This window comes from Hevea brasiliensis, chromosome 15 (genome assembly GCF_030052815.1).
Source record: "Hevea brasiliensis isolate MT/VB/25A 57/8 chromosome 15, ASM3005281v1, whole genome shotgun sequence".
In the NCBI taxonomy this organism is placed as follows: Eukaryota; Viridiplantae; Streptophyta; class Magnoliopsida; order Malpighiales; family Euphorbiaceae; genus Hevea; species Hevea brasiliensis.
Window position 1 is genome coordinate 9,549,023 of NC_079507.1, and position 10,495 is coordinate 9,559,517.

General features: G+C 31.9%; 1 protein-coding gene across 3 annotated transcripts; it reads left to right on the forward strand.

The window, feature by feature from the left end:
* Positions 1–5,513: 5,513 nt before the first annotated feature.
* Positions 5,514–9,559, forward strand: LOC110669905 (uncharacterized). Of its 3 annotated transcripts, XR_009144223.1 has the most exons (6): positions 5,520–5,927; positions 6,064–6,141; positions 6,644–6,725; positions 7,716–7,858; positions 9,056–9,325; positions 9,364–9,559. XR_009144223.1 is itself a non-coding variant. In XM_021831775.2 (5 exons), exons 1-5 carry the CDS (start codon positions 5,655–5,657, stop codon positions 9,263–9,265), a joined length of 693 nt encoding a protein of 230 aa, XP_021687467.2. In that variant the 5' UTR covers positions 5,514–5,654; the 3' UTR covers positions 9,266–9,340. The 3 variants fall into 3 exon arrangements, 2 of the variants coding, with proteins under 2 accessions (XP_021687467.2, XP_057992600.1); XM_021831775.2 differs by lacking the exon at positions 9,364–9,559 and having other exon boundaries at positions 5,514–5,927; positions 7,809–7,858; positions 9,056–9,340; XM_058136617.1 differs by lacking the exon at positions 9,364–9,559 and having other exon boundaries at positions 9,056–9,340.
* Positions 9,560–10,495: the final 936 nt, after the last annotated feature.

The window sequence follows — 10,495 nt, forward strand, 5'->3', positions numbered from 1 at the left end:
GGAAGTACCAAGATGTACCAAGACCTGAAAACACATTATTGGTGGTCTGGAATGAAGAAAGAAATTGGTGATTTTGTGACTAGATATTTGACATGCTAGCAAGTTAAGGCTGAGCATCAGGTTCCATCAGGTTTGTTGCAACCTATATCCATACCAGAGTGAAAATGGGATCGCATCACCATGGATTTTGTCACTGGGCTACCATTGACACAGAAGAAGCATGATATTATATGGGTGATTGTGGATAGATTGACCAAGTTAGCTCACTTCCTACCAGTTAGAGCCGACTACTCACTGGAGAGGTTAGCATAGATTTACATAGATGAGATAGTCCGGTTACATGGGGTGCCAATATCGATCATATCTGACTGAGACCCAAGATTTACTTCGAGGTTTTGGTAGAGACTATAGGAGTCTTTAGGCACTCAACTGCTCTTTAGTACGGCTTTTCATCCACATACTGATGGACAGTCAAAAAGGGTGATTCAGGTAACCCTTAGAACTTAATGAATTGTTGTAATTGTTAAAGGAATGATAACAATGACCTGACACTAATGACATGAATGATATGATATGATATGATATGATAGGTATTGGAGGATATGTTAAGAAGTCGCATCATTGATTTTGAAGGAAGTTGGGAGAAGTATCTTCCTTTGGTAGAGTTTGCTTATAATAACAGCTACCAAGCCAGCATAAAAATGGCTCCATACGAAGCATTGTATGGGAGGAGATGCAGGACTTCCTTATGTTGGACAGAAATGGGGAAGAGAAAGTAGTGGGCCCATACTTGGTGAGGCAGACTAAGGAAAAAGTGAAACTCATCAGAGACAATTTGAAAGCCTCCTCAGACAGACAGAAGTCACATGCCGACCTGAGGAGAAAGGATATAGAGTATGAGGTTGGTGATAAGGTGTTTCTCAAGATATCACCTTGGAAGAAAGTGCTAAGATTTGGTAAGAAGGGTAAGTTAAGCCCTAGGTTTATTGGTCCATCTGATGTCATTGAACGTGTGGGTCCAGTAGCCTACAAGCTAGCTTTACCCCCTGAGCTGGACAAGATTCACAATGTATTTCATGTGTCGATGCTCAAGAGATATAGATCAGATCCTTCACATGTCATTTTAGCAGAGGAGATAATTGTATAACCTGATTTGACATATGAAGAAGAACTAGTCAGAATCTTAGCATGAGAACTGAAAGAACTCAGAAACAAGAGGATCCCACTAGTGAAAGTCTTGTGGAGACACCACAACACAGAAGAAGCGATATGGGAGAGCGGGGAGACGATGAGACAACAGTTCCCTCAGCACTTCACATCAGGTAAATTTCGAGGATGAAATTTCTATTTAGATGGCAAGAATTGTAATGCCTTCACCGTAGGTAGTCCGTACATTCTACTGTTCTGATGACTAATGTCTGTTTGGACAGTCAGAATATCTAAAACTACACTTAAATTATAGTGATGAGACATAAATTGATGAAAAAAATGTTAAGAAAATATAGAAAAATAATTTTGCGACTTAATTAAAGGTTTATTTAGGTAAAAATGACATTAAAGATGTTAAAGAAAATTTAAGAGAATTTATTAATCAGTACAGATAAAAATAACCCGATAAGCACAATGAAGGGCATTTTGGTCATTTCACTCCCAAAAATGAATTTTGACCTAAATGTCAATTAAAAAAATGAAAGATATTAAAATTATAAATTTATTTGTGGAAAATGAGAAAAGAAAGAAGAAGAAGAGAAAAGAAAAAGAAAAGAAATCAAAGAAAAAGAAAATAAAAATGACATTGTGACATTATAAAAAAATTTTATACAATATATATATATATATATATATATATATATATATATATATATATATACATAAGAGACAAAAACTACCTACCAAAACCATCTTCTTCTTCTTCTCTCTCCTCCATGGTTGAAATTTCAAGCTCTCTCTCTCCCTCCATTTTTCTTTCTCAAAGCTTGATTTCCTAAGCTTCCTCCTTATAAATCCTTAAATTCCCTTCACTAAAAAACATTCTCACACCATAAGGAAGCTCTAGGTACCCATAACAAGAAGGAAATTTGAAGTTTTGGGAAGTTTAAAGTTGGGTCACAAGAGGCTTGTGCAAGATACCACTCCCTTTCTTCTTTAAATCTTGTAAGCATGATGAAATGAGTGAGTATAACATGAAATTGAAAACAAATGAGAAGAAATTTAAGAACCCTAATTTCGGTAGCCATTAAACTCTTTGGGGTTTGATGCTTTTAAATGATGAAAATTAGTTCCATGAGGATGTTTGATAAGTTGATATAATTAGAAGTTTAAATGAGTTAAGTTTGTATAAATTGAATATTTGAAATTAGGGTTTGTGTACACGAATTGGGGATTTTGTGTAGTTGCATGAAATTGACCTAATTGAGATGAAATTATTGCTCATAGAAGTGCTTTGTATGCCAATTGAAGTAAGGGAGTTGGAGGAAATTGAAAAATTGGGAGTGTTTTTTCTGCAGGTTTAGGACTCATTGAGTCCAACTTGAGTTTTGAGTCGTAACTGAATATGTGTTGCTCCAATTGATATGAGGCTAATTGGAGGTAAAACCAGACCCAAAACACTCCATTTTTCCATGAAGAAACTATGCCCAAATTCTGTCCAAAATTTGACCTAAACACTATCCCAATCAGGATGACCATGCACAGAATCCAAAAAATGACCAAATGAACAGTATGCATTCATTTGGTCATAACTCCCTCTATACTGGTCCAAATGACCTAAATTTTATACATTGAAAAGATTAGACATAGGGATACAATTTTCATGAAGACCACAGAACCCAAAAATGCCTTAAACCAAACAAAATTAATGGCCAAAGTTGGGTCACAAAATTGTCCAGAACTAGGTTGTCCAAAAATTGCTGGACATAAACTTACCTGACCAGTTTTGGCAAAATGGTCATAACTTGGTCTACAAGAATTCAAATGTAATGAAACCTGTGGAAAAATTTCCATAAGATATAGATCTACAAAATTTGTACTTTGACCAAAACCCAGAAATCAAGAGAACTAGGTCAAATTGCTAGAACAAGTCAACACATCAAAACCTAGAAACTAACCAAACTTCATTTGACCCTAGAACAGTCTTTTGGTTATATCTCTCACTAGAAAAATCCAATTGGGATGAGCCATACTGTTCTGGAAACCTAAGCAACAGGGCTCCAACTTTATTTTATGAACTTTCTCAAATTATGAATGTAAGAACCTTAAAAGTTAACTTGCAGTCACTGACCTGGACTGAAATTCTGTTGGCATAGGGCACATGAGTCTAGGCTAGTTAATTGGCTCTAAATAATTTCACAAAACTTGAAAAATTGTGATTCAAATTTTTCAATGATCATAAGACATAGGGCAACAATTTCTGTGAAGATCACTATGCCTAAAAGTGACTGCAACATGTTCCATTAATTAGGTAAAGTTTAAGTTCAAAAGCTACCTAGTTAAGGAACCAGAATTAGGAAATGAATTAGTTATGGTTATCTAAACTTGAGTTCTAAAAACCTAATTATCTTATGGTAGGAATTTAACCCTAATAAGCCATTAAACACTAAATCACATGAAAGAGATATGTGAGACCTATTTTCCCACTATAAAGTGACATGAACATTTCTAATAAATAAGTAATAATGTTTAATTGTCCATAGTATACCTAGACTTATTTATTTAATTTGGATCAATTGGTATACCAATTAGGGACTACAGATAGCAGTATTGCTCAAAAGAATAATCATTAACAGATAAAATCAGTTTGTCATGATTGTTCTACAAACCTTATGTCTGCCCGTTGGCCATTATGTCTAATATTATATCTGGCTTAAATGCCTGCCCGCAGGCCTCATACCTGACATGACCGACATATACTGGATAGACATATGGCTGTTTAATTAGTATACTCCAGTGTAACCAGTTTTCATAATCTGTTATAGGTTTCTTGGGCACTGATAATGATTAATTAAGACTTAATATACAATAAATAAATAGAAAAGATCCCGATAATTTCAATTGTTTTCAAAGTGCAATGAAAATGCAAAAGACCTAGAAATTATGAATTGCCATATAGAATTATTATTTCAATTGTTTAGTTATTGTTATTATAAATTATGTACCACTAAGCGTTATGCTTAGCGCTCTGGTTTTACATCGCGTAGGTACTAGAGACCAGTTCCAGCAGCCATAGCAGCAGCTGCAGTAGTGCTCATACAGAGGCCGATCAGATTTGTCAGTGTCTACTAGTTACCTCAACAGTTGTAATTTTGTTAGTAGGGCCCACGTATGTCTAGATTTTGTCTTTTTGGTTCATTGTCCATAAACCCATGATGTATTTCATTTTGAGATTGTACGTAAACTTATAAATTATTGTTTATGAATTTCTATATGAATGCAATAGATGATACCCTTTTGAGATCTCATAAATAATTATGAATGATATGATACAATAGAATATGATATGGAAAAAGTGAAATGAATATGAACATGTTAACAAGTAATTAGTGGAACCCGTCAGATGTTAACAAAATAGAGGAAGCTCTGTCTGGGTCTCTATATATATAAAAAAAAAATTCTACACATGGATTACCTGTTTTTAAATGATATTAAATATTTACAATGGATATGATAAGACAAGATAGGGTATTCCAGCATCGAATGTGACACTTTTTGCTCGGCTATACAGTAGACGAGTAAGGGACGTCACATTGACATTGTAGGAGATTATCCTATTGGGCATGTAAAAAATTATTTACTTAGAAAATAATTTAACTGGCTAATAACTTAGGAAAGTGTAAATGTGCTAAATATTGAGTATATTAATTGTGCACTTTAATTTCTGGATGAAATGACTGTGTGGGAATTAAAATACACTGAATGCAGCTTCTCAAAATCTCACAATAAATGAAAAAAGAATTTATATTGATTGCTTAGAAATTTGAGAATAAAGTTGAAGGAATTAAATGATGGATAAAATAAAGATAGATGGACTGTTAAGCTTGTTGAGTCTATTGATTTTGTTGTTGATTTGATTGGACCTTTCCCACAGCATTGCCGATGTTATTTATAACTATACGGGAAACATTCTAAAACTTGTACCACTTCACATTTGGTGCGGACACAGTTTTACAATTGCTTGAAACTCACTTTACAACAGCTAATTTCCACTAATTACTTATTTTCATAACTCTTCACTAGTAAGTAACTTTCATCAATGGTTGACTTCTAACGAATAATAAAAAAAATAATTAATTTAAATTTTATAATTAAATTAATAAAATAAAATTAAATAAATTAATTTAAAAAATAATTTAATTTATCATGACCTGAATAAAAAAATTACATTTTAGTGTAAACGCAATAAATTTTGATTTTTCTTTGGTAATAAAAACGAGTTAAAATAATAATTAAAAAAAAAGTTAAAGATATTATTTCCCCCTCTCCATTTTCTGTCTTTTCCAAAACAAACAAACAAACAAACAATGAAGAAAACAGAGTTAATCATTTAAACCCTACGTGGCCTTGAATGAATCTAACACAAATTTACAAAATCTAATACAGTCCTCACTAAGGTCTCTGCAACATTCATTCATGCCAAAACTTCTCATTTTTCATCCACCATGAATCTTTCCACCACTTCTCTCGTCAAAATCTCTCCTTTCTTTATCAGAACCACCTATTTGTCACCAATTTCCAGAAGGGTTTCTGGATGTCATCCTTCTGGTGTTAGATTTCCACTGACCATCACCAAATGTTCTAGAGCTGATGTTCCTTTAGCATCACAAGCTGCACAGACTTCTACTTCTTCTTCTTCTTCTTCTTCTTCTTCTTCTTCTCCCGTAATTGCTTCAAAGATACAGAGTTTGCTGGCTGTGGAGGAGGACATAGAGAAGGTGATATCATGTTTTATACACTTATGGTTGTTTATTGAATCTTGAAAACGATTCTTGTGGATGAACTTCATAAATGCAACCTCAATAATCCAGACTTTTATTGCCTTCCCCAATTCTTTTCCTAAATGATGTGTAGGTTATTTATAGATGCCGGTTCTTGGCTATTCTTGGGGTTTTTGGTTCCTTGATTGGATCAATTCTGTGTTTTGTGAAGGTAAACTTCATCCATCTCTTTTAATTTGAAAGTGGATTAATATTTAATGTAATCCTTATTGTCGATACAGAGCTAGGCCCTGCCTCTGTAAGCCAAAAAATAAAAAAAGAAAATCAGTCTGCGTAAGAGAGAAAAATGATAAAAAAGAAAAAAGAAGAAAATAGAGTGAAAAAAGGTATTCTTGGAACTTGAACCCATGTCATTTGAATTTGATGACAAAATGGAGAACTAATGAAGCTTTCATGTTTCCCGTCTTCTTTGGCTAAGGGAAATTCTGAAAAACTACTTCAACTTGATGACTTGGAAAATTTTAAAAATTGGTTTGCACTTGCCCATTTAGACAACAAATGTTACATTTGAACATGGAACTCCATTTTTCAGTTTTCGCTGTGGAATTTTTCTACAAAATAGTCCCAATTCTTTGCAATTGAATAGGGCCATACCCCACACTTGCTAAATGTTTTATAGTTCATTGTTCTATGTTACTTTGTTTGATATGCAGGGATGTACTTATGTTGTGTCATCTTTCATGGAATACTTTGTGAATCGTGGTAAAGTGATCATATTGCTGGTAGAGGCCATAGGTGAGTGTTTATCAATTTGTTATAGCATTGTTGATTCTATAGTCCTAATTGCTGGTTTGGTGAACTTATGATTGTAATCTGCTAATTTCCTTGTGGGAACTCTGCACCCGTCTAAGCTAACAACACTTTGATTGCTTCCCCTTCCATTGCTAAAGTTGCAAGTATGTGCTCCGTTTTAGTTTTACCTAAACCAATGGTGCTAATAATTCTTTAACTTCCTGTTAATTATGCAGGTTTCATCTATTAATAAAACTACATCATCTGCACAAAGGAATATTTTCTTAGATATGCATTGTTAACTCATCCATGACCAGTGGCAGTATGCTGGTGAATTTTATAATATAAACTGTTAATCCCTTTGACATGAGTTCTTATTTACAATTGAATTGTGTGGAAGTTTACATCAATGGACAATGATCAAACTGCTTTTCTGCTTAACCTTACCCCACCTTCCTCTAAAGGACTAGCTATGCTGCTGGTGTTTTGCTATGCATTTGCACTGAATTCTTTGCCTTACTGTAACTTTTTTCTTTTGGGTTCAACAGTGTAAGCTATTTATGGCTACTGGCGGTAGCTAATATCAATTCTCAAATATTTCATTAGCTGAAACTTCTGCACCAGATTTGTTAAAATGTGCCTTGTATACTCAATGCAATAGATACAATTCCATTTTAGCCAAGATCATTTTGATACTATGATTTATAGCAGTGGTTTTGCACATATGGTTCTGCTATAAACCTTGGATTGGAATGATCTTCCTACAGTAGGAATCAAAATTAAATAAATGAGATGGCAAATATATTTGATAATTGGCTTCATCTATGAGTCACTATACTTGGAATTGTTGCAGGATATAAATTGGATTTTCATCCATTTTAAATGTCATCAAGTTCTTTTGTTTTTGCATGTTAAATAGTAAATATATATAATATGACTTCCTGCCAAACTTTCTTAACCAAGTGACTGATTATAAATTTAATGCATTTTCAGATGTCTATCTTTTAGGAACAGTTATGCTGGTGTTTGGAATGGGTCTCTATGAGCTTTTTATTAGCAATCTTGACACTGCTAAACTGTTGTCAGGGAAAAGAGTACCTCATAGATCAAATTTATTTGGATTATTCACCTTAAAGGTAAGTCTCAAATTTCTCTAGATTTTTAGAAATTTTCATGCTTCAGCAATGCCTGTAATTTAGTGCATCTAGTGGTTTGTAGAATTTGCAGCTTTTTGTTGACAGGTAGTATACTTCGCATTATTGTGGAATTTATGATCGTTAATTGGAAGATATCGTATTATCTAAAAGGGAAATTATGACAATCATCTTAATTGAGGAGTTTTGCGTGGAGAAGGTGAAGAGAAAGATTAAAAAGTAATAATTAATAAAATAAAATTCTTATTGCACCCAAAAGGGAAATAGGAAAATTAACATCATACTTCAACATCATATGAAACAAATATGACAGTAATGAATGTATAAATAGTGTTACACTTTTCTTTGATTCAGCTCTAATGATGTCATATGCTGAGTATTTTACTTAAAATTTCAATACAAGTTTCATTCATCTTTTACCATGCTCCTTGTGAAAATCTATGTATATAAGATCCTTTTTATCTTCAACATTTTGATGTAGTGGTAAAACGCTTCAAACACTGTGTATTTTAGTGATTTTGTCCAAACCTTTTATTTTTGACATATTTATCTTGACCTTGGAGCTTAGTTGCTATTCTGCATATGGTAAACGTTGGTCAAAATTAAAATAAAAAATGTTACCGCTTTTGGACATTTGGGCACAATTGCAACTATGTTTTGTGATAAAAGAAAATTTCCAAAAATACATAAAAACCCTTGTTTGGATCCTTAATTGTGCAGGAGAATTGCAAAGAAATTAAATAAGAGAAATGAAGAGAAAAGAACAGAAAGAAAATTTAATTTACTTTGTCTTGTTTAGATAGATTAGTAGAATAGAGAAAAAAAAAATGCAATTTCTCTCTTACAAGAAAAGAGGAGAATAACTATTATACTTTTTTTTTTTAATCTTATGTCTAGTATATTGTAGAAAGGCATTTATGTATTTTATTATAAATTATACCATTTTCTCTCCATTTCCCACCAATTTGAAGAGAAATGTTATGTGTTAATTACAAAGGAGTTGAGAAATGGAATTTCTCATCTCTTGTCCTTTCTCTCATCTATTTGATGTCCAAACAAAGAATTGAGAGAATTCAAATTTATTTTCATTTTATATTCTCTCCATTTCTCTCAATCCAAACAAAGGGACAGTTTTATTATTATTTTTGTTATCCTTTATTTACCTTTCTTCATGTGCAGGAACGGCCAAGATGGTTAGAAATAAAAACTGTGAATGAGCTGAAAACTAAACTAGGCCATGTCATTGTGATGCTGCTTCTGATTGGTTTCTTTGAAAAAAGTAAGACAGCAGTTATACACTCTCCCATGGATTTACTTTGCTTCTCAGCTTCTGTTCTCCTTTGCTCTGGTTGCCTCTACTTATTATCCAAGCTTAGTGACTCAAAATGAATTAACCTTTGATCACACATCCTTTTAGAATATCGTTGTGGGAAATTGACAATGATCATGTAAATAAATAAATAAATATATATATATATATATATATATATATATATATATATATGAGTTATGGACTGTTGTTAGAAGTAAATGTGCCGGAAATATGTCACGAGAAATGTGTGAGAGGAAATATGTGCACTAAGTGCATTGAATAATTCCTCTATAGCTTTTATAGATAGTAGCATGGTAACTGATAATTAATAGCTAATAATTGCTGTTAATAGTAGAAGTCTCTCTGTTAAATGGTTGCCACATAAACATCTTAAGTGAAAATTAAGATATTTCATACTAGATAGGGAAAACAAATTTTGGGTAGTTTAAAGTTACATTTAACATGTTTTAATTTCATAAGAATTTTAAAATAATTAGATTTTTTTTTTCTTGCATAATCGTGCCATGATTGTGTGTCTCTCTCTCAATATAAATTTCATTCCTTAATTTACTTATTCTTTTAAATAGTGATAAATTCTTATTATTAAATTAATTTTTATTCAAAATTTTCTTTTAATTAATTTAATTTTCAAAAAAAATTCTGCTAGTCAAATAAATTGCGTGACACCGAATAACTACTTAATCTGATAGGATTACAAATTTCGACTACTTAATCTGATAGGATTACAAATTTAGACTATTTTAATATTGATTCATTAATCAAATTTATAGATCCTATTTTTCAAATTGGTTTCAGCTAATATTTCTTCAATGTTCTTCTTAAAAATGTATTCCCTGTCAACTGATTTTTTCCTTGTCAAGTGAAGCTAACTTCATACTCGTAAAATCTCCGTTGTTTATGAAAAATATATCTCATAATTTTAATAATCTAACTTTTATTTGCTTATGGTCAAATTTTTTATGTTATTCTATTTTTATCTATCTTTGATATTCTTATATATATATATATATATATATATATATATATATATATATATATATATATATATATATATATATATATCAAATAATAAAAATTGTTAGCCCTTTCGTAGTGAAAATTGAAATGTAATTATCAACTTTTTAGAAAGAAATTATATTAACTGTATAGTGTAAATTGTGTATTTAGGTAATTTATATAGAGAATATGTATTCTAACACAAGCAGCTATCCTTTAAGATTCAATGAACTCTTCCTACTATCATGAGAAAACAGGAATCAACATAAATATAAATAAAATTTATGAAT

Bases quoted from the DNA above. Each gene is read 5' to 3' on its own strand.
- LOC110669905 (XM_058136617.1), top strand. From the start codon at position 5,655: ATGAATCTTTCCACCACTTCTCTCGTCAAAATCTCTCCTTTCTTTATC. The intron at 6,726-7,715 runs GTGAGTGTTTAT...ATGCATTTTCAG, and splicing joins ATTGCTGGTAGAGGCCATAG to ATGTCTATCTTTTAGGAACA. The intron at 7,859-9,055 runs GTAAGTCTCAAA...CTTCATGTGCAG, and splicing joins TTGGATTATTCACCTTAAAG to GAACGGCCAAGATGGTTAGA.